At 35.0% G+C, this 24,706-nt stretch overlaps 1 protein-coding gene across 6 annotated transcripts in view; it reads left to right on the forward strand.

The window, feature by feature from the left end:
- Positions 1 to 1,691: 1,691 nt before the first annotated feature.
- LOC110110726 (malonyl CoA-acyl carrier protein transacylase) overlaps positions 1,692 to 24,706 on the forward strand; it is a 54,747-nt gene continuing 31,732 nt past the window's right edge. For all 6 annotated transcript variants that reach the window (XR_003702369.1, XR_003702373.1, XR_003702372.1 and 3 more), the window contains exons 1-7: positions 1,692 to 2,076; positions 5,007 to 5,092; positions 5,195 to 5,261; positions 7,867 to 8,009; positions 8,236 to 8,284; positions 8,474 to 8,611; positions 8,695 to 8,775. Coding sequence is in view for 1 of the 6 variants with exons in the window: in XM_020842328.2 (XP_020697987.1) it covers positions 1,873 to 2,076; positions 5,007 to 5,092; positions 5,195 to 5,261; positions 7,867 to 8,009; positions 8,236 to 8,284; positions 8,474 to 8,611; positions 8,695 to 8,775 (768 nt within the window). In the remaining 5 variants the exon portion in view is untranslated. The remainder of the gene's footprint in view (positions 2,077 to 5,006; positions 5,093 to 5,194; positions 5,262 to 7,866; positions 8,010 to 8,235; positions 8,285 to 8,473; positions 8,612 to 8,694; positions 8,776 to 24,706) is intronic.

Genomic DNA, 24,706 nt, shown 5'->3' on the forward strand with positions numbered 1-24,706 from the left:
TTTTGAAAATTATGAATTTTGCTTAATAGTATTCTGTTTTTTACTGTTGAGACATTTTGACAATTTTTGAATTCAGTCTAATTATGCTTTGATTAATGAAATGCATTGAAAAATATATTGTAAAGTGTTATTATGTGACGCTGGTACCAGTGGGCGGCCGAGGTGGGATTTTGTTACGGCGGCACTAGTGGGCGGCCAAGGTGGGATTCTGTTATACTGGTGCTATTGTGCGGTCAATGTGAGATTATGTTATGCCGGTCACAGTGGGCAACCGAGGTAGGATTTTGTTATGCCAGCGCTAGTGGTTGATTGAGGTGGGATTCTGTTATGCTGGTGAGATTCTTTTACCTAAGTGTTATTATGCCATAGCAAATGGGATACCAAGCTGGGATTCTGTTATGAAGTGTTTGCTTATAATTCAATTCATTTCAATATTTATTTAATTGTATTTAATTTAAATATATGATTCAACATAGTGTTCTCAATTCTTTTGATTTTGGTTCTTGATTTCTGTTTTACGCTACGATATCATATTGAGATGTGTTAGCTCATTCATGCTTTTGCTATTATTTTCAGGCCCTGGGAAAGATAAAGAGTGAGCTATGTAGTTTGAATAGCACGCTTTGATCTGTGTTATAGGTATGTTTTTCTAATTTTGATTTTTTAGGTTTTGCTTTTATTTTTTTGTTGTGCTCTCTCTTGCCAAGCATTGTTGTAAATAGATTTCAGATTATATATATTTTGGATGATATATATAAAATCATGATGAGATTTAGTAGTCTTCCGCTTTATATTGCATTCAATAGTGGCTATGTGTAGTATATAAATTGAAACTTTTATTTCAGTATTTCTCCTGCAGGATATTGGGGTTAGTCTTGCCACAATCAGATACGATATGACCTGCATGATATCGGGTCAATTTATGACAGTTGCTGGCCCTGCTCTCTCCCCCTTCGCCCACACGCGCTTGTGCCTAGCTACATTTTGGGTTATCAAGTTTGGTTGTGTCAATGGGAGGGTCAGGTCCGATTTAAATTTTTGACCAGTTTGTTTAACGGAGTCAGATTTTGATAGGGTCAATGAAAGGCCAGTTAGTTTCGTATTGGACTCAATCCGACCAAAAATCCTTTTTGACACCCCTAAGCAAGGGTGTTAACAAGTCGAGACGAGCTCGAGTTAGGCCAAACTCAAGCTCAACTAGAGAGCAAAATCCTAAGCTTGAACTCTAGCTCAAACTAGATTCGAGCTCAAAAGGAGAGCACGAGCTCGACTCTTTGCACTTCAAATGGCTCGTCGAGTTGCTCGGTTCTGCTATTTATTTGCTTTTCGCACACGAGGACACCATTATTCACGTTCGGCAAGTGAGCCCATGTCTTGCTTCACATTCAACATTGTTCCCATTCTACATGCAAGCTCGCGTTCCTTCTTCCATCATTCCCATTCGGCATGCGAGCCCACGCCTCGTTTCGAGCCCACGCATTCAAAATTTGCGCCCAACGTCGTTCCTGCGCCACACACGAGCCTGCATTCATTCTTTCTGCTCAGCTATATATTACGTTAATATACAAATATTTTATTTAATAATTAATTAATGACGAGCCAATTCAAAAGGTGAGCCTCATCAAATTTGAACTCAAACTTTTTTAATAAATAAACTCGAGCTCATAACCCAATAAACTCAACTCTTCTTACACCCCTACCCTTGACTATACCGTTGGATCTCTATATCACCTATTTTTTATACCTTCTTCGTGCTCTCCGCCGCTGAGGTCATCGTTCTTTTGCTTGATCTCTGGCTTACACTTTCATCGCAGGTTTTTCCTTCCTCGAACTGCGATCAGTCTCGCCACCGGCCATCGAGATATCGTCGGGATGTCTTTATCCATTTGCACCCTTGTTCCTTTGTCTCATCTTCGGAAGACTTCCCGTCATGTAGCTATCGGGTTTTCGCAGCCGAAAAGCCTTTGGAGATCTAAGATTTCCATGAGCGTCTCGGTCGGATCTCGGCAGCACACTTCGGACGAATCTCTGTTCATAGATTACAAGCCCAGCTACGCGTTTTTGTTTCCCGGACAGGTAATTCGAGCTCTGTTTTTTCTGTCATTTCCTTTTTTGTCTTGTGAAAAATTGATGACTTCATATGATGTTTATTGGTGGTTTTCTTCTTACCGCTGCATTTTGCTGAACCTGAGTTTGCTGAGCTACAATGGCGAGTTTTTCAGTTTTTCTTTGGGGGGTGGCGCGGGCGCTTGGTGGGGCAATGCTTTACGAACTTCTTACGGGTTATTATCGAATAAGTATCTCCTTTTCAGTGGCAAGTTTGTTGTCGCACCAGGATTTTCATAGGAGTGGAGATCAATAGAACTAGAAAATTTGTGCTTATTGAAGAACTGCTTGAAAATGACTTTTAAGTTATGCATGAGTAATCTGCAGTGCCATTTGCATCTTTGAACTATCACTTCGTTCAAAAATGAACACTGTTGTCCTGAATTTAGAAGAATTTTACATTATTCAGCCATCCGCAAGTTTTTTCTAGATAAGAGATGGAAAAGAGGACAATATCATAATGGCTTAAGTTTAGGCTTAGCTAATTTTTGCCCATCATTCTTACAATTTGCTGCAAAGTCCTATCTTATATACCTATTGCCATCATAGTGCCCTTAGTGTAGCCGTGATTTAGCTAAAATTTTTCTTATCATCCACTCAATGTGCTGAGAAATTACCAACTTATGTTCATGATGCCCTAAGAGTAGACGTGATTTAGCTAAACTTTGCTCATCATCAACGAAAGTGTTTTTTGTTTAAATAGTTCCAGGAGGTGCTATTCCTGCATTCTATTATGTTTCTATTGCCTCTACTCCTTTCCTTGCACGTTCATCATAAAATATTCCCAGGCGGAATGATGAAGGAAATACTGTAAAACATCTCATCTCTTAGATTGTCATCCTACCACCTTGATCAAGATGAAGCTGCTTCCCAACTAGAACTAGATTCTTCCTTTAATGGTTTATTTTCCGTTGCTTCTGCTTTGTTCTATGTTTGCATGGTTGCAGGATCTACACTGATTAAATTGGCTGGGGATATCTCCTTTTCATCCAAAAAAAGATAAGATAGCTTTGTCTAAATTCCCTGAATCATATTTCAGCCTTTTGGAAATCTTGTTAAATAGATAGTTTCCTAAAACATGATTTATATCAATCCTCACAACAAATCATTCTAAACATAAAATAATGATCATGCAAATCAACTGCTTTGTGTTTTTTCCTAATCTTTTAGACTTGGAGCTCTATATTAGGTGTTCTCTCTAGAAAATAGAGAAATCTATCTTAATGTCATTTAAACTTTTCGTTATTTTATCAGTAAGAGGTATTATTAGTAGAATTCAAGATTGATGGTTGAAGTGGAGGAATGCATCAGGCTTATTGTGTGATAGAAAAGTCTCCCGCAAACTTAAGGGAAAATTCTATAAGATGGTGGTTAGACTTGTAATGCTTTATGGTGCAAAATGTTGGTCATTAAAAGAGAAGCATAGTATTAAGTTAACTGTTGCAGAGATGAGGATGCTCAGGTGGATGAGTGGCTTTACTCTGAGAGACATGATATGAAATGAGCATATACATGAAAAAGTTAGAGTAGCTCCAGTGGAAGATGAAATTAGAGAGAGTCGCCTTAGATGGTTTGGTTGCATAAAATGGCGGCCTTCCGATGAACCTGTTAGGAAAGTATGCATCAGATTTGACTTATGTTAAGAAAGGTAGAGGTAAGCCTAAAAATACTTGGTTAGAAAATATTAAAAATAACATTTATTTATTAGATTTAAATGAGAAACTAACTTTTAACAGGACACAATGGAGAAAAAAAGATTCATGTAGCTAACCTTATATAGTGGGATAAATGCTTGATGTTGTTGTATCTGTTAGAGGTAATCAGTTGTATCCATTACTCTTATAAACAAAAACCAGGAAGCTAGATACCGAAAAGAAAAATATCCCATGCTATAGTTTAGGTTATCAGCACTTTTTTAAGTCTGCGAAATTGTAGCTTATATAATAATAAAATGAAGATTTTTTGAGATAATGTATTTTCAGATCCGTGTACCTCAAACTATAAAATTTAACTCTGGCTTTAACAGAAGTTTGTAGAAAGCAGCTCATTTATCATCTGCATATTAGAAGTTTATACATTTTATATCATAGTAAGCTAAAGTCGTCAGATGATTTTGATCATAAGGTAGTAAAGTGAACATAAGAGATGAGTGACGGCAACCTTATTTATCATATTGGTTTAAAAAAAAAAAAAAACAGATGATTCGTTATTTTTAATTGTTTCTTTATTACAACTTCAGATTCAAGTGGAATAAAGTCTTCTCAATTTATATGTATCCATCCAGTATTAATCCTCTGTTGAGTGTATCAATATCCTTACAAAGCATTAAAAAAAAAATTCCGGACAAAGCCAATTTTCATATAGAAGTAGTTCATATTTTTGGGAATGCAATCGTTTATGATTTCATTAATAGAGTTAAGATTTTGAAATAGCAATCAAACTTGATGAAGTCAATTGTCCATCAAAGCATTAATGATAGTTGAACCTATTAGGAAATTAGTATTATCCGAGTAATAAATATTAGTAGACCAATGAATTTATATTATCCACTTGCTGCATGAATTATAAACCTCTATAACTTGTAAACTAGTACCATTGGTTAACATTTCATGCTGTGCGACATGATTCAAGCATTTCTGCTTAGATTGTATATTTTTTAGTTTTCAGTATAACATTGACTTCATATAATCTTACGGGCTTACCTAATTATTCAAGCTTTAACCACTGCCTGTCAATAAGTACTTTTTAGAACATAATAGAATGCCATCATGTTTAGCATCAACAGTTAATCTGAAGCTCTATTGCTAGTTATTCGACCTTGCTTTGCAGATATTTATGTAGTACTTTTGGGTATCAACTTGAAGTGTTGCATATTCTAACTGTCACTTCTTCTATTTAAGGGTGCACAAACCTTAGGAATGGGGGCTGAAGCTCAGGGTGTGCCAGCTGCAGCTGAATTATTTCGTAAAGCAAATGACATACTTGGGTATGTGAAACTTGTATTCCTCTGCGTGATTTCTAATTTCTTGTCTAATTAAGCCTTTCTCTTGGTGAATACCACTATAATCCCATGTTTTGTTGGGGTTAGTTTTGATCTTTTGGATGCCTGCACCAATGGGCCAAAGGAAAAGCTTGATTCGACAGTAATAAGCCAGGTGAAGCATTGAAAGTTTTATATTTACTTATCAATCATCTAGACATATTTTTTTCATATGCCCCATGTATCCATTAGTTTTGTAGTGGTATTTGAAATGAAACCTGTCAAATGATCATGGGATCTATCAGTCAATCAATATTTGATAAGAATCGTTGATTATATAGATTTAGAGTTCTAATCATTGAAAGTTCGAGAAGGTTGTTAAACCTCAAAAAACTAGCCTGAGGCACACTAAGAGGGAGATGAATTAGTAATTTTAAAAACCCCTAAGCAGGAATACTACTTATTGTTTTTTGTTTTAGCCACAAAACAAATTAAAAATTTAATTCAGATAAATTACTCAAAATAACATGCAGAAGCAATTTATATGATAAATTTTTTTTTTTAAAAATTTTAACACATGCAAATAGTTTTGTAGCAAAAAGATTTAAACTCAGTGTAGTTGATTAATAAGATTGAAACCAATAAACTCGACTTGCAACAACAACAACATCAAGCCTTTATCCCACTACGTGGGGTCGGCTGCATGAATCCTTTTTCTCCATTGTGTCCTATTAAAAGTCAAATTCTCGTTTAAATCTAATAAAGAAAGGTCATTCCTAATATTTTCTAACCAAGTCTTTTTAGTGTTAGACATGAATCCTTTAGGAGCATAAGCACTTATAAAAAGAATGAAAATTGCAGGAAAATAAAAATATGAAAAATGAAAAAAAAACATATAAAAAATTATTATAGTGGTTCGGTCAGCCTTGACCTACGTCCACTCCCTAGAGTCCTCCGTTTCGGGTATTGCACTAACACTAAGTAACTCTCTTTTTGCTCCCATAACAAGACGGAGAAGCCCTTATAAACTCACTTTCAAAAAACCTGATGCGGCGGAGTGCCGTAAGCTATGTTACATTCCTGGTGATGGCAGGGACCTTGAATCATTTTTCTCCCTCCTGGAGAAGGCAGAGAACCCAAAGCTTTTTCTCCCTTCTAAAGAAGGCAGCGTACCTCCAATCTTTTTCTCCCTCATGGAGAAGGTGGAGTATCTCGAGGACTTGACTTTGAATCCTCTCTCCCAAGAGAGCCTTTATGGACTCACCTAAGCCATAGGAGTAGCAAGGGTGTTGTTAGCCCGGAGCAACCGTGTGATCTCCTCACACTCCTGCCCACGCTCAACCTCACCTTCTCCTTCCTCTCAAACCCTGATTTTCTCTCAAAAGCACCTCTCTCAAAGTTCCTTCTTCAGCTCAAGGCACCTCTCTCTTCTTTTTTTTGTAAATGAAGTTATAAAAGTTACTCAAGTAATGAGCTTCAAAAACCCTAAAATTCAAGTGAGCCGTCTTATGTTCATACAGTACGATATAAGGTCGTACTGTATGATCTGTTAAAAAACTAGTCCCGTCTAATACAATGTGAATATTCATTTCAGACGAGCTGTTCAACTGTTTGAACACATCGTACAGTACGATCCTAAGATCGTCCAATATGATCTGTTTACTTTCTCTCTATTCGTATAGGATGATTCTTGGGATGATTGGAAATCATCTCTGTTAATCATCCCGTACTGCTCTCATCATACTGTACGATGTGAACATCGTACAGTATGATTTATTCAAAAATCATGATTTCGGTTGGATGATCAAACTTTGTCTCTGTCAATCACATAGTACGATCGCCATCGTACAGCACGATCGGTAATCATTAATTAAACCATGATTTGTTTGACTAATTACGAGGGTTAATTTAAGTAAGATTTCAAATTTTCGTAAAGTACAAATCACATCGTACAGTACGATTAGTTCAAAATTCAAAATTCGAATATCTTACTTAATTTATCCGGCGGCTAGGATTTTTAGATCATAACGAATCTTACAGTACGATCTTAATCGTACAGTACGATTAGTTCACATAAATTAATTGTTCAATTAGTCGTTAAACCTAATCTTTGTATAATTGATCATATAGTACGATTAGTAAAAAAAATTGAACTTTAAAATTTTCTCATTCTTCCTGTGTGTGTGCACGGTCACCCAATTACACTCTTATGTGGACAAACGGACTGCATCGTTGTAATCCGGAGATCGAGTAAAAAGGCGTGGAGAGGCTGGGGCACAAATTTTGGAGCCCACGCTCTTTTAGTTGTTTGAAGCTATGTATTTGTGTTATTTGGCTGTTTGAATGATGGAATATGCACAGAAAGGTCACACAGGTTTAGGGGAATGTCCTGTTAGATTACCTACATTGCGGTCCATTTAACAAGCCCCACATCCTTCTCCCCCTTCCCACCTGAACATCTGAAGGCTTAAGAGCAAGTATTCCTTGCAGTTCGAGAGCCAAGTATTGCTTATAATCCTTCATGTAATGAAAGTTGTGCAGCAAATGCTTTATGCTTTTTGCAATTTCAATTATAGTTTCTTTTAGTCATTTCATATCACGACTGGATACCATTTTAATCTAGCATATTCCAATATTTCCGTCTAACAAAACTACAAAAGTTCTGTCATGTAGTCATAGTAGATAAAATGGTTGAATGTTGCCGCACTATCCATGCTTTAAGCGTTCTATTCCTTTTAGAATTGCTCAAAAGAGTTCTTTTTAATATTGGTATTCCACAGCCTGCAATCTATGTGACAAGCCTTGCTGCGGTGGAGGTTCTGCGTGCACGTGATGGAGGCCCTGACATCATTGATTCCGTAGATGTCACGTGTGGCCTAAGCTTGGGAGAGTACACAGCTCTTGCATTTGCTGGAGCTTTCAGGTATTCTACCTTCATTAAACTGCTATTTTTTCAGCACCTTTTTGATTACCTTGTTCCTGGGAACACATTTTCTTTGGTATGGCTTGTTCAGAAAAAGGTAAATATATTATGTAGAAATCCTAGTTTTATACGTTTGAATTATTAGGATAGTTATTCATTATTTCATTGATTTTCAGTTATGCATTTAATGAAATTTCATACTGATTGCTATAATTGAAATTACAAGCTTCGAAGATGGGCTGAAGCTTGTCAAGCTAAGAGGAGAAGCAATGCAGGTTAGCAGATGAAAATTATGTTTGAGCCGATATCATCTTTCTCTATATATAGCTATATACATATTAATCAAGAAATCTATATCTGCATCCAAATTTATATTTATATCTATCTATAACTATTACATATATATTTGTAATCTTATCACGCAACGAATGCATTGTAATGATTTTCTTTTTAACTTTCTTCAGGATGCGTCAGATGCTGCTAAAAGTGCTATGGTTAGTATCATTGGATTAGATTCAGACAAGGTGCAATTGCTTTGCGATGCTGCCAATGAGGAAGTAGATGAGAAAAACAAAGTTCAGATTGCAAATTATCTATGTCCAGTAAGATGATTTCTATTTTTGTCTTTGATTCTGATCAAATTAATTATATATTGCTCAAACGCTAAATTATTTCTTTATTGCAGGGTAATTATGCAGTTTCTGGAGGTGTGAAAGGAGTAGAGGCAGTTGAAGCAAAGGCTAAATCATTTAAAGCTCGCATGACGGTAAGACTTTTTCTTTTGGTACTTTGTCATTCTCTTTAAGGCTCCTACAATGTGAGCTTATTTGAGCTTGAATTGTTCGATAGCTTCTGAGGTATGGTAAATTTAATAATAAATACGCTGCGTAACTTGTGATTGCTAGAAAATTGTGCATCTTTGCATTACAATGATAGCTTACATATTCAAAATCAAGGACTATCATCTAATTTATTTCTTGCTAGTGCCATAAAATAGTTCTTACTTTTGTGTTGTATGGGAGTTATGCAAGCTGACCATCAATCTCCCCTCCTGCTCAATGCTGCTTTTGATTTCCATCGAACAATTCAAAGTACATTAGCAATACAATTTTCTTTTCTTTATATGCTCTATCTTTTCTTAAATATAACTTTATATCAGTCTTCTTCTGTGGAATGGAATCTTAGAAGCATGTTTACTACCGCTCCACTCTAGTACTTCCAATTCCAGACTCTCATGGAAGCTGCATTAGCAGATGAGTATTTCTTGTTATATCCAATCTGAAGGTGCAATCTTAAGATTGCGTCATTTTGGCCTGGTAGTCAAGGATTTGAATCTGGAAACAGTTAAGTTATTAGGTAGGGAATACTTCGTCGATGTCACCACTCCTTTGACCCTAACTTTGGACACTTGTGTGGTTGTGATTGCCAATTTCATTCTGAGAATCACGATCTTTTATACCTAAATCCTGATATAAAGGAAGCTCTGATGCAGAACATATATGAAAATTTGATTTAGGTAAGGATTTTTGCACGCTTAATGAGTAAGAGCAAATTAATTAAATTTTTATGGTGATTCAAACAATGAAATAAATCACAAAGAGCGGTAAACACAAGCTCAGGCCAAGTTACTCGCGAAAAAGTAAAGACCACATAATAATCAATTACTCTTGATGTTGCATACGAGATAGGTTTCACCAAGAAATCCCTAATCTAACAATAAGAATATTGCTATGAAAGATCTGTCACAAACTTCCTACTAAACACTAAGCTTTTAGCGGGGTTTGGCAAGATTTTGCATGTATCAAATAAAACCACAAGCAAGGATCAACGAAGAAGGTAAGAGAGAAGGAAAGAGTTCATCTTTTGCTAAGATTCAACCTTCTTGCAAGCTTGGACAACCATTGGTGGCGTCTTTGACGGCTCGGACATCAACAAATCCATGCTCGAACCTTTGGACAACAATTAGCCAACCCTAGACAGTGATCCCTGATAGTTCCAGGCAGCCATGGTCGCTCCCAAAAGGGCTGGACAGCAACGAACTGCTGCTGGAGTCTCTGAACAGCAAACAGGTGGTCTTGGACAGCAACTCTCTAGGGTTTGGAAGGGTGGACAACCACTATTAGCATCCAAAAGTTTCTGGACAACAAGTAGAGATGCGTAAACAGAAACACATGAAGATCAGGACAACTTTCTCCTATGAATCCAAGTGGGAGAAGATAAGGGAAGGTGGTCGGCCAAGGGGAAGGCTTTGGGAAGATTGGGTTCAGGTTTTGGTTGAATTAGGCTTAAAGTTTGGAAGAAGATCTTGGAGGGAAAAGCTGAGATTAATTCCCAAATAGGAATTCCTTGATTAGGAAGTAATTTAAGTGGGTTATAGGGTAAGGGAAGAGGGCGGGTAGGCTAAATCTACATGCAATGTATGTGGGTGGATTAACTAATTAAATAATCAATCTAAGATTTTGATTGATTACTAATTAGTAGGCAAGGAATTTTTAGCATGCTAAACATGATTATAAATGTAATTAGCCATTTAAGCATCCAAATTATAAAATTTAAAATTAGGCATAATCGCCCATTTGAACGGCCATTGCCTATTATGGCCTAAATCGCCCGTTAATTAGGTGATTTACTTAAAGACATAAATTGCCCGTCTAACGGGCGATTTTGGTGTTATAAAAAAATCAGCCGAAGCCCTAGGTGGTCCCCCCATTCTCTAATCGTTTTCTCTACTTCTCTGGAATTTCGCCCGAGTTTCGCAAACCGCCGGACATTGCCATTTCAGGTTAGTGTATTTTTTTTCATTTTTGCTTAAAAATTTTCACTTTTTAAAATCCTTTCTTGAATAGAAGATAGAGTATAGAAAAAAAAATGAAATGCACAGTATAAATTTGTAGAACGAAGTGGTTTTAGGTGATCAATGTATTATATGTATTTTTTAGAAATGTTTGGGTAAATCATGAGAAACACAAAATATTTATGCATTTTTTAAGCTTGTTAATGCTCAGTTATTTGTTTGTAAAATAATTATGGTTATTTATATTTTGCTTTAGGGAATCATTGAGGTAGTAAATATAATTGTGGGTCGTTTTCTCAAAGTTTAGGGAGGGGGTTGTCCAGCATATGCATTGATCTCACAGAATGTAGTAGCCTTTATTTTAATATAATTATTAAGTAATTGTGTTGAAACATATGTTGATAATTAAATCATTCATTATTTGTAATAATTAATATTCCTTATTTATAATTAATTATCTTCATGTAATTTTTAATATTTGTAGTAAATATAAATGAATAAAAAATAATTCAAAATATTTAATGAAAAAATAGTAGATTTGTTAAATTTATGTGAAAATTTAAGGAGAGATTAATATTTCTATTCATAAAAGTTATATTTTCATGAGTTAATGATAATATTGACATAGTAAATATTATTAATTAAATTCTTATGAGTTTGATGAAATAAATATATCATTTCAAATTTATTGTAAATGTAGGTATTGAAAATGAGTTCACGACCACCATCTTTTATGTTGTTATATGACGGAGAGTTATCCTTAGATGGTAATTTTTGGCCAACATATATTAGTGGTAAATGTCGGCCCTTACAAGTTCCATTCAACTTAACTTTGAAGAAGTTAAAGGATCGAGTTCTCAGAGCCCTGAAGTTCGATCCCTTAAAGTTCGTGGTGACCATTGTGAGTCGTTTTCCAGTGGGCAACCAATTCATGGCCTCGAAGCTTGAGGACAATGAAGGTCGTGAATTTGCATTATCATTGGCTGCTTCTGAAGTTCTGATTCTGTATGTGGATGTTGAGGAAATTCCTAGTGATATTAATTTGGATGAAGATCTGTCGACTCAAATTCACAATTCAGTCGTACTAGATCATGTACATGAGATGCATGATGCTGCGAAGATGGCCTTGGCAATTCCAAGTGCACATCTAGGGTATGTTAGTTGTGAATGAAAGATTGAATTTTCTAAAGTAAAATCTTATTCATGGTTATCTAATATTATGTAAGTATAAATGCAGATCCACACTAACCTCATACCAGAAGAATTTGGCCGGTCCTACACAATCCCAACCTACTTTTATTTTTCAAGTCAATGATATTTTAGATTATATGCTCCTAATCAATGATGAAGGGTATGAGACAATGAGCAGTGGTTCAAGTGATGAAGGAGATGAAGAGTTTGATGATATCCTCCATGATCCTAATGTAATGAATATTGTTCAGCAAAATACCAATGATATTATTCGTGACTACTGTACATGGTTTAAAATTGTGCAATAAGAGGCGCGGCGCGCCTCAGCGCAATTTCGCCCATTTAAGCCTCAAATCCTACGCAATGAGTTCAAGATTTGAGGCGTACGCCTCAAGTTTACTGAGGTGCGCTACAAGGCGCGCCTCGCCTCACGGTTGAGAGGCGTCCGCCTCTAAAATTTTTTTAAAAAAGCTAACCGAATATATATTTGTTCGGTTCGGACCCCCCCAACCCCCGCGCGGTCTTATGTCATTTCCCAAAAATAGGTTTTCTCCCTTCTTCGAGCGACCTTTTTCCCTCTTCATTCAGCATCGACGTCCTTTCACATTGAGTCGCTCTTCGCTTATTACTTGGAGTTATCTTCTACCGTGAGTTAGGTTGGAGCTATCTTCTACCGTGACCTTTTTCCGTTTTCTTCGGCATTCTCTTCCTTCCACAGTGAGACCACTAGGTATATGCTCGGTACCACTCTGTACAACAATGTTTGGTACCACTAGGTAAATGCGCGGTACCACTCGATACCGCTCAGTACTGAGCAGGTACATGCTCGGTACCGAGCCGGTACATGCTCGGTACCGAGCCGGTACTGCTCAAAATTACTTACAATAAAATTTTATTCCGGGGGCGCTACCCCCGGAAACCCCCGCAGAGGCGCTGCCCCTTGACCTGACTGGGCAATCACTTGTCCACATTAATAATGAATTCATTGGTGTACATTATGTATAATAGGAGACTCAGGGATAGGAATTTGAAAAAAAAAGGATTAATGGATGATGAAGATCCTTTGCTCTGCGAGGATGTGACATCTGATGATGAGTGATTTGTAGATGATAAAGTTGAAGTGATGCCGTCTGAATTACAAGATGAAGATTTAAATGTTGATTTTTTTGATGGTCTTAAAGCATCCACATCCATCACAACTCAAGAGCAAATAAAAAAAGGTATATAAAAAATAAAGTTTTCTTAGACTTTTATTAATGTATTACACTTATTTATTTTGAGATTATTCAAAAATATTTAGGGAAGAGGAAGATAACTGATATTGACGAAGGACCTGATTGGGAGACATTGGACTCTCTAGGAGAGGAGGAAGGGGAGAGTGCAGTTCATCATACTGATGATTCAAATGAAGACCCCCTTAGTGATGACAATGCTGATAACTTATGAGTTCTTATGTGATATGTCATTGCTATTTATTTTTGTAATTATATGTTAATGAAAAGAATACTGTGATTTGGGAAAGATGGAGTTTGAGTTGAACTATATTTCATGTTGTCTTATTATTGGGATATTTTGATTTCACTTCATATCTTGTGCATTTTTATATTTTATATATTATTTACTCATTAGTATATACAAAATTTATCATTTTATATTTATACATTTTTTTGATTTTGAGGCTTACGCCTCGCCTCACGAACGAAAAATGCCTCAATACCCGATTACATAATTTTAAACATTGCTACTTTATAAGAACTTTGAAATACAGTTGAGGGCATGACATCTAATAATGAATTTGCTGAGATTTCTAAGACTTCACGTCAGTGGAATGCGGAGGTTGCACCTAATAGTAGTAATAATTTTAGCATGACAGATGATGAATTTATCATTCCGAATGAATTGATAGAGCATATATGTTTTCGCAGTAAATTTGAACTGCAATTTGCCTTGCACGAATTGTCAATCACAAATAATATTCAATTTGTCATTGTGGCTTTGAACAAACAAAAATTTACAGTTGCTTGTGTACAACATGATACTTTGCTGGTAAAGTATCCTTGGCGTTTAAATGCCACCCTAAGCAAGCGATTAGGTGGGATATGGAATATAGTTACCATAAAAGGTCCACATACGTGCACGAACCCTTTTCTTCAAGCAGGTCACAGGTAATGTAATTCACAGTTCATTAGCTTCTTTATTATTCCAACTATAAGAAAACAAATGGATATTAAACGTAGAGAAATAATTAGAAGAGTTGAGACAAAGTTTAACATTAAAGTTTCATATATGAAAGCATGAGGTGCACGTATGAAGGATATTAAAGTAGTGTTTGGCAGTTGGGAAGAGTCTTACCGATCACTAAATTTGTTCATGAAAGTTATTGTTCAAGCTATGCTCGAAACTGTGTACAAAAATCAATCCTCAAGTTCAAATATATTTCAAAAGTTATTTTAGGCTTTTGGGCCATCTTTCACTGGTTGTAGGTTTTGTCGGCCCGTCCCCAGCCTAGATGGGATTTTTCTTTTATGTAAGTATCGGGGAACATTACTCATATTTGTTGGGCTCGATACGAATAACAGGCTTTTCCCATTAGCTTTTGGAATTGTGGAGTCAGAGTGCAACGATTCTTAGATATGGTTTCTTATCACAATTCATGTTTTACTCCCTTTTGTTACAAGTAGAACTAATCTTTGTATCATATCTGATCTGCATGCTGGGTTGGTGCGTGAATGTAGGGACATCTTTCCTTGGGTAGCACACCGTCATTGTCTTAGACACTTACGTGAAAACTTTAAGAAAACTATTTGCCAAATGGGAGTATCTAAAGTGGAGTTTCTATGCTAGAAAATGTACACAGTTGGTAATACCGATGATTCGAAATTATTCAATCAGAGCATGTTAGATATAATAAAAATAAAGCCAGGACTTCATCAATGGTTAGTTGAAAGGGATGTTTTGAAGTTGACTTTGATATTTGATGGTGGATTCCATTACAGAGTAATGACAACAAACGCATCGATAGCTCTTATTACTGTCATATATTATAATGTTGTTCGAATGTTTGTCCATCGACTCGAGCTTATTAATACTAAAGAACATCAGAGTAATAACAATTTTTCCCTACGAGTCCAAGTTAAATTAAGAAAACTTGAAAATGATGCAAGAAGAATACTGGAGTCTACACGTATTAATATGCATGATTTTCAAGTTTTTAATATGTCCTCAAGATCATACCGTTTGGACATTACACCAGGGGATAATAGTTTATGTAGTTATGAGAGACATGTTATTTATAACATGCCATGTGCCATGTAATAAGTTCAACTGCATCAATCAGGATAAGTCATTTGGATTATGTTTTAGAGTATTACATAATGAATAACTTTAGGATGACATACTTAGAAGAATTTCACACAATACCAGATAAGGAATATTGGCCCACTCATGATCCTGCTACTGGTTTGAATCCCTTGAGCCCTCCAAATTTTAGAAGAAGGTCCGATAGGCCCAAGATTAATCGATACAGAAATTCAATGGATGAACCAAGAGCACAAAGTAGCAGAGTATGCAGTTATTGTCATATAGTTGGGCATAATAGAACAACCTGTCCAACACGCCGTGCGAAGCATTCGTGAAATTGTTGATTTGAAACTTTGTGTGTGCTGGTGTACAAGTTATGTAATATTATTTTATTATTTCCTTTATGTTTGATGTTGTGGAAAAAAAACATTTGTAATGTACTTTGTATTTTTCCTTTATGTTTGTGATGTATTATCTAGGGCATGCGAAATGTACCTTAATATAATTTGAATATTTCATTATATTTTTGCTTATCCTAAACTATCACAAAATGATGACGAAATGCATATTATCCTATTATCATAAAATTAATTTACATGCTAAGTATTCTTAATTATATTAATTTAAGATAGTTAGCATGTATCTTACTAATCTTTTAAACAAGGTTAAAAGTTTTACAAATAAATGTTTGGACCATTTTATCTATATTTTAATTATTTTATAATTTTAAGTATTTTAAATAACATAACTTTGATAAATCATAGTAAATTAAGTTTGTATCCACAAAATACAAATAAATACTCATTGTCTCAAAATTAAAGCTTTATTTAAAATTTAAACTTTGAGAAAATATTCTATGAATTTCAAATAATTTTAGTTATTTAATATTTATTTTTTTTAGCATGTTACCAACTCCTAGTGCTTTTTAAATAATTTTCTAATATTTATTTCAATATTAATTAATTTTGTATTAATACATGCTCTATTTAATTTAATATTAAAATTCATAGTAATTTGGTTTTGATTTTGTTCCTTTTAGTAAAATCTTTAGGGGAATTTTAGATAGAGCATAGTCTCCAATAAGTTGATTCAATCAAACCAAATTTAAGCGCATAATTCATAATGTCTCCTTGGGTGAATGTTTAAGTGTTTGGGTCATGGGTTGAATTAACTGTTCTTTGATGCCTTCATAATATTTATTTAAGCACATAATTCATAATGTCTCCATAATATTTTTTTCACCCTCTTAATATTTTATTTACCCTATTTTATTATATGAACTAATTGTTTTTTGATGCCAAATTATAAGTATTATTGCGGAAAGTCAACCTGCACGTTCAAAGCGTCAAGCTAGAAAAGCTATAGCACAGGGTGATAAAGAACAGCAAAATGTGCTGATGGATCTAAATCCCAACATTGCCTCATTACATGGGTCACAGATAACGGATCATCTGGATGAGGTATGATAATATTTAAAATATTATGATGCTCATTTTTTCATTTAATGTTACTAATGCCCTTAAATATTCATGACATGTAGGGGACAGTTTTGGAAGCTGCCTCGCATCTTCTTATGGTTCATGAGTGACCAATAAATTATCCGAGATATATGGAAGGCATTCGAGTCTTAGGATTGGACTGTGTTAGTCAGCTGCGATACATAAAGATGGATCACAATCTTCTTACAACTTTAGTTGAGTGTTTGTCACCACACACAAACTCATTTCACTTACCTGTAGGTGTGATGAGTATTACTTTACAAGATATTGCTCTGATATTCTGCCTTAAGATTGATGGGTCGGCATTAGTTGGGAACAATGTTGTAGGGCCTGGTAGACGATGGGCTAGTTGGCCGGATTGCTGTGATGATCTATTTGGGCAGCACCCTGAGTGAGATGTCATTTATCATGATCCATTCAACCCACGAGTCTCTTCAAAGTTTATGATGGGTCAGACACAAGCTCAGACTTGCTTACCTTTGAGATGCCTACGTTGGACCTTCTATGGACTTGAACGAGCTAGATTTTTGGCGGCATATTCGTGCGTACATTCTCTTTTTGATGGGAACTTAGCTACTTCCGGACACCTCAGGTTATGAGATTCATTTGAGGTTATTACCTTTGTTGGAGGATTTGGGTTTGTTCAGCACATACTCTTTAGGGGCAGCATTACTTGCCCACTTGTTTCAGGAACTTGCTGAGGTGACCAAGCTTAAGAGGGCAAATATTGCAGGCTGCATTAATTTGCTTCAGATTTGGTGTTGGGAGGGACTTCATGTTGGACGACCTGCACTTCATGTCTCACATCATGTCAGTTTGGATGGACTTTAATTTGGCTACAAGTAACCATTAAAAAAATATCTATTATGTATATATTTTAATTTCCCAACTTTACATGATTAAATTATATTTGTTTTATTTAGGTGTAGCAATGAATTTATAAGGCAACTCCCAGTACGTAGCCTCAACTGTTATAGAGATGAGTTAGATGGCCTATTGCATAGTCATATTTGTATTGTTATTACTAATATAGAAGTTATATTTCTTCAATTATAACAATATCAATTAACCACCATAAAAATTTATTTAATTTGGAAGGTGACTTGGTTGTCATACACCATAGAGGTTTGCTCTCAAGTTGCTGATATATGCTTATCAGGAGAAGCAATATGGTTAGCTCGTGTGCCTCTTGTTTGTTGGACTCGGGTGGAGTGGCACCTCCCAGATAGAGTTGTTCGACAGTTCGGGCTTATTCTTACTATGGAGGTTCAACCTATAAAGCCCAAATTTACACGAGTAGATGGGCGTGGCAAAGCTGGTACGGTCTGGATGGTGTACTACCTACCTTACATCGGAATGTGGGAGGATAGACGAGCATACGTTGTTAAAGGAATTACATCTGGACCTGATAGTGAGCACTTCATTCAGGATTACTTACAGTGGTTCAAGTCCTGGGCAACATTGTACATGTTGAAGCCACCTACAACACCACCGACAACATACTACCCTAGAGAACCTTCAGAGCGATATCTGGTAAGTAATATCAAAGTTTAATAGTTTTCATTTCTCAATAATTTTTATATTATACTAGTTTAATTTTTTATCCCTTCCCTCAACATAATTTCTTCCTAGAGACAGAGATGGCAGTGTTACCTATGGTTGGTTCACATGACTACAATAATGCCAAGAGTATTGTTAAGAGAATTGCTGATATGACAGTGGATTTGTGTAGAGAGGTTCATATTCATGATGACATGTACGACACCTTCAGTCCAATGACAGTTACTTGCCAATCTACAGATGCAGGACCATCATCGTATGAAGATTTGGGACATTCTCAGGCTTTCTTTACTCAGTCGACTCTGCAGTATACACCACCCTGATACCCACATGAGTATGTTACAGACAATACTTCAGCAGGCACAATTGGGGTAGAGCAGCAAGGCGCCTTTGCGGCCGAGCATCATGTGTTATGTGACATGCCTGTACGTCCACCACAGCATTACATACCAGGCAGTGATGCTTTGCCCCATAGAGGACGTAAGAAACGTTAGTTGATGATATATTTTTATTATGTATTATGTAGACTTGTGCTGATGTTGTATTTGGTGAACAATGAATATGAGTTTACTTACTTTTTTTAGCTAATGTAGTATACACTTTACTTATTAAATATAATAAATTAAAATTTATTTGAAAAATAATGAGATTATCTAAAATGGAGTCATACCTATAATTTATATATATATATATAAATTCTTCATTCAAAATCCAATGCACTATTTATCCATGTGGTCCGTTTTTTTTTTAAATATTAGGTGTAAGTCGCCCCTTTGACGGGCGACTTACAAGTCGCCTAAACAAAAAAAAAAAAAAAAAAAAAAAAAAAAACTCATCTCTATAACTGTTGAAGCTACCTACTGTAAGTTGCCTTATAAATTCATTGTTCCAGCTAAAAAATAAATATAATTTAATCATGTAAAGTTGAGAAATTAAAATATATACATAATAGGTATTTTTTAGTGGTTACCTGTAGCCAACTGAAAGTCCATCCAAACTAACATGATGTGGGACATGAAGTGCAGGTCATCCAACATGAAGTCGCTCCCACCACCAAATCTGAAGCAAGTAAATGCAACCTGCAATATTTGTCCTGTTAGACTTGGTCATCTCAGCAAGTTCCCGGTACAAGTGGGCTAGTACTGCTGCCCCTAATGAGTATGTGCTGAACAAACTCAAGTCCTCCAATAAAGGTAATAACCTCAAATGAATCTCACAACCTAAGGTGTCCGGGAGTAGATAAGTTTCCATCAAAAAGAGAATGTACGCACGAACATGCCGCCAAAAATTTAGCTCGTTCAGGTCCAAATAAGAATCCCTATAGAAGGTCCAACGTAACCATCTCAAAGGTAAGCAAGTCTGAGCCTGTGCCTGTCCCATCCTGAACTTTGAAGAGACTCATGGGTTGAATGGATCATGATAAACGACATCTCGCTCAGGGTGCTGCCCTGATAGATCATCACAGCAATCTGGCCAACTAGCCCACCATCTACCGGGCCCTACAACATTGTTCCCAACCAATGCCGACCCATCAATCTGAAGGCCCAATATCAGAGCAACATCTTGTAAAGTAATACTCATCTCACCTACAGGTAAGTGAAATGAGTATGTTTGTGATGACCAGCGCTCAACCAAAGCTGTAAGAAGATTGTGATCCATCCTTCTGTATCGCAGCTGAACACAATCCAATCTTATTGGCCACTCATGAACCATAAGAAGATGCGAGACAGTTTCCAAAATTGTCCCCTACATGTCACGAATATTTAAGGGCATTAGTAACATTAAATGAAAGATTGATCATCATAATATTTTAAATATTATCATAACTCATCTGGATGAGCCGCTCTGTGTGACCCACGTAATGAGGCAATGCTGGGATTTAGATCCATCGACACATTTTGTTGCTCTACATCAACCCGTGCTACAACTTTTCTAGCTTGACGTTTTCGACGTACAGGTTGACTTTCTGCCATAATACCTGTAATTATGCATCAAAGAACAATTAGTTTATATAATAAAATAGGGTAAATAAAGCATTAAGAGGGTGAAAAATATTATAGAGACATTATGAATTATGTGCTTGAATAAATATTATGGAGGTATCAAATAACAGTTCAACCCATGACCCAAACACCTAGACATTCACCCAAGGAGACATTATGAATTATGTGCTTAAATTTGGTTTGATTGAATCAACTAATTGGCGACTATGCTCTATCTAAAATTCCCCTAAGAATTTTACCAAAAGGAACAAAATCAAAACCAAATTACTATGAATTTTAATATTAAATTAAATAGAGAATATATTTATACAAAATTAATTAATATTGAAATAAATATTAGAAAATTGTTTAAAAAGCACCAGGAGTTGGTAACATGCTGAAAAAACTAGATATTAAATAACTAAAATTATTTGAAATTCGTAGAATATTTTCTCTCAATTTAATTTTCAATAAAGGAATCTTTAATTTTGAGACAATGAGTATTTATTTGTATTTTGTGAATAAAAACTTAATTTACTATGATTTATCAATGTTATGTTATTTAAAATACTTAAAATTATAAAATAATTAAAAATATAGATAAAATGGTCCAATCATTTATTTGTAAAACTTCCAACCTTGTTTAAAAGATTATTAAGATACATGCTAACTATTTAAATTAATATAATTAAGAATGCTTAGCATGTAAATTAATTTTATGATAATAGGATAATATGTATTTTGTCATCTTTTTGTGATAATTTAGGATAAACAAAAATATAATGAAATATCCAAATTATATTAAGGTACATTTCGCATGCCCTAGATAGTACATTACAAACATAAAGGAAAAATACAAAGTACATTACAAATATTTTTTTCCACAACATCAAACATAAAGGAAACAATAAAGTATTATTAAATAACTTGCACACTATCACACACAAAGTTTTAAATTAACAATTTTACGAATGTTTCTCACAGCGTGTTGGACAGATTGTTCTATTATGCCCAACTATATGACAATAACTGCATACTATGCTACTTTGAGCTCTTGGTTCATCCATTGTGTTTCTGTATCGATTAATGTTGGGCCTATCGGACCTTCTAAAATTTGGAGGGCTTAAGAGATACAAACCAGTAGCAGGATTATGAGTGGGACAATATTCCATATCTGGTATTGTGTGAAATTCTTCTAAGTATGTCATCTAAAGTTATTCATTGAGTAATACTCTGAAACATAATCTAGATGACTTATCCTGACTGATGTAGTTGAACTTATTACATGGGCATATGACATGTGATAAATAACAGGTCTCCCACAACTACATAAACTATTACCATCTTGTGTAACTTCCACACAGTATGATCTTGAGGACATATCAAAAACTTGAAACTCATGCATATTAACACGTGTAGGCTCCGTTATTCTTCTTGCATCATTTTCAAGTTTTCATAATTTAGCTTGGACTCGTGGGAAAAAATGTTATTACTCTAATGTTCTTCATTATTAATAAGCTCTAGTCGACGGACAAACATTCGAACAACATTATAATATATGACAGTAATAAGATCTTGCACCGGTAACCCACGAGTTCTCTTTAATATGCCATTAACGGCTTCCGATGCGTTTGTTGTCATTACTTTGTAACAGAATCCACCAAATATCAATGTCCACTTCGAAACATCCCTTTCAACTAACCATTGATGAAGTTCAGGTTTTATTCTTATTATATCGGTATTACCAGCTGTATACATTTTCTTGCGTAGAAACTCCACATCAGATATTCCCATTTGGAAAACAGTTTTCTTAAAGTTTTCACGTAAGTGTCTAAGACAATGACGGTGTGCTACCCAAGGAAAGATGTCCCTATATTCACGCACCAACCCAATATGCCGATCAGATATGATATAAAGATTAGTTCTACTTGCAACAAAATGGAGTAAAACATAAATCGTGATAAGAAACCATATCCAAGAATCATTGCACTCTGACTTCACAATTCCAAAAGCTAATGGGAAAAGCCCGTTATTCGCATCGAGCCCAACAAATATAAGTAATGTTCCCCTATACTTACATAAAAGAAAAATCCCATCTAAGTTGAGGACGGGCCAACAAAACCTACAACCAGTGATAGATGGTCCAAAAGCCCAAAATAACCTTTGAAATTTATTTGAACTTGAGGATTGGATTTTGTACACAGTTCCAAGCATAGCTTGAATAATAACTTGCATGAACAAATTCAGTGATCGGTAAGACTCTTCCCAACTACCAAACACTGCTTTAATAGCCTTCCGATGTACATCCCATGCTTTCATATATGAAACTTTAATGTTAAACTTTGCCTCAACTCTTCCAATTATTCCTCTAGGTTTAATATCCATTTGTTTTCTTATAGTTGTAATAATTAAGAAGCTAATGAACTGTGAATTACATTGCCTGTGACCTGCTTGAAGAATAGGGTTCGTGCACGTATGTGGACCTTTTATGGTAGCTATCTTCCATACCCCCCCCCCAATCGCTTGCTTAGGCTGGCATATAAACGCCAAGGACACTTTACTGACAAAGTATTATGTTGTACACAAGCAACTATGAATTTTTGTTTGTTCGAAGCCACAACGACAGATTGAACATTATTTGTGATTGACCGTGCAAGGCAAATTGCAGTTCAGATTTTCTACGTAAACACATATACTCTACCAATTCATTCAGAATGTTAAATTTATCATCTGTCATGTTAAAAACATTACTACTATCAGGTGCAACCTCCACATTCCACTGACGTGTAGTCTTGAGAATCTCAGCATCTTCATTATTAGATGTCATGCCCTCAACTGTATTTTCAATCCTTATACAGTAGTCATGAATAATATCATTGGTATTTGGCTGAACAATATTCGTTACATTAGGATCATGGAGGATATCATCAAACTCTTCATCCCTATCATCACTTGAACAACTACTCATTATCTTATAACCTTCATTATTGATAGTAGGAACAAATAATCTAATATCATTGACTTCAAAAATAGAAGTAGGCTGAGATTGTGTAGAAGGACCGGCCAAATTCTTTTGGTATGAGGTTGGTGTGGATCTGCATTTATACATATATAATATTATATAACGATGAATAATATTTTACTTTAAAAATTCAATATTTCCTTCACAACTAACATACCCTAGATGTGTACTTGGAATTGCCAAGGCCATCTCCGCAGCATTATGCATCTCATGTACATGATCTAGTACGACTGAATCGCGAATTTGAGTCGACAGATCTTGATCCAAATTAATATCACTAGGAATTTCCTCAACCTCCACATACAGAATAAGAACTTCAGAAGTAGCCAATGATAATGCAAATTCACAACCTTCATCGTCCTCAAGCTTCGAGGCCATGAATTGGTTGTCCACTGGAAAACGACCCACAATAGTCACCACGAACTTTGAGGGATCGAACTTCAGGGCTTTGAGAACTCGATCCTTGAACTGCTTCAAAGTCGAGTTGAATGGAACTTGTAGGGTCCGACATTTACCACTAATACATGATGGCGAAAATTTATCATCTATGGATAACTCACAGTCATATAACAACATAAAAGATGGCGGTCGTGAACTCATTTTCTATACATACATTTACAATAAATTTGAAAGGATATATTTTTTTATCAACACAATCATCAAACTCATATGAATTTCAATTAATTATATTTACTATATTAATATTATCATTAAATCATGAAAATATAACTTTTATAAATAGTAATATTAATCTCTCTTTAGAATTCCACATAAATTTAACAAATTTACTATTTTTTCATTAAATATTTTGGATTATTTTTTATTCATTTATATTTTCTACAAATATTAAAAATTACATGAAAATAATTAATTATAAATAAGGAATATTAATTATTACAAATAATGAACGATTTAATTATCAACATATGTTTCAACGTAATTACTTAATAAATATATTACAATAAAGGCTACTACATTTTGTGAGATCAATGCAGATGCTGGACAACCCCCTCCCTAAATTTGAGAAAACGACCCACAATTATATTTACTACCTCAATGATTCCCTAAAGCAAAATATAAATAAGCATAATTATTTTACAAACAAATAACTGAGCATTAACAAGCTTAAAAAATGCATAAATATTTTGTGTTTCTCATGATTTACCCAAACATTTCTAAAAAATACATATAATACATTGATCACCTAAAACCACTTCGTTCTACAAATTTATACTGTGAAAAAAATACATAATACATTGATCACCTAAAACCATTTCATTCTACAAATTTATACGGTGCATTTTTATTTTTTCTCCATACTCTATCTTCTATTCAAGAAAGGATTTTAA

This window comes from Dendrobium catenatum, unplaced genomic scaffold, assembly GCF_001605985.2.
Source record: "Dendrobium catenatum unplaced genomic scaffold, ASM160598v2 fragScaff_scaffold_1284, whole genome shotgun sequence".
NCBI classification, from domain to species: Eukaryota; Viridiplantae; Streptophyta; class Magnoliopsida; order Asparagales; family Orchidaceae; genus Dendrobium; species Dendrobium catenatum.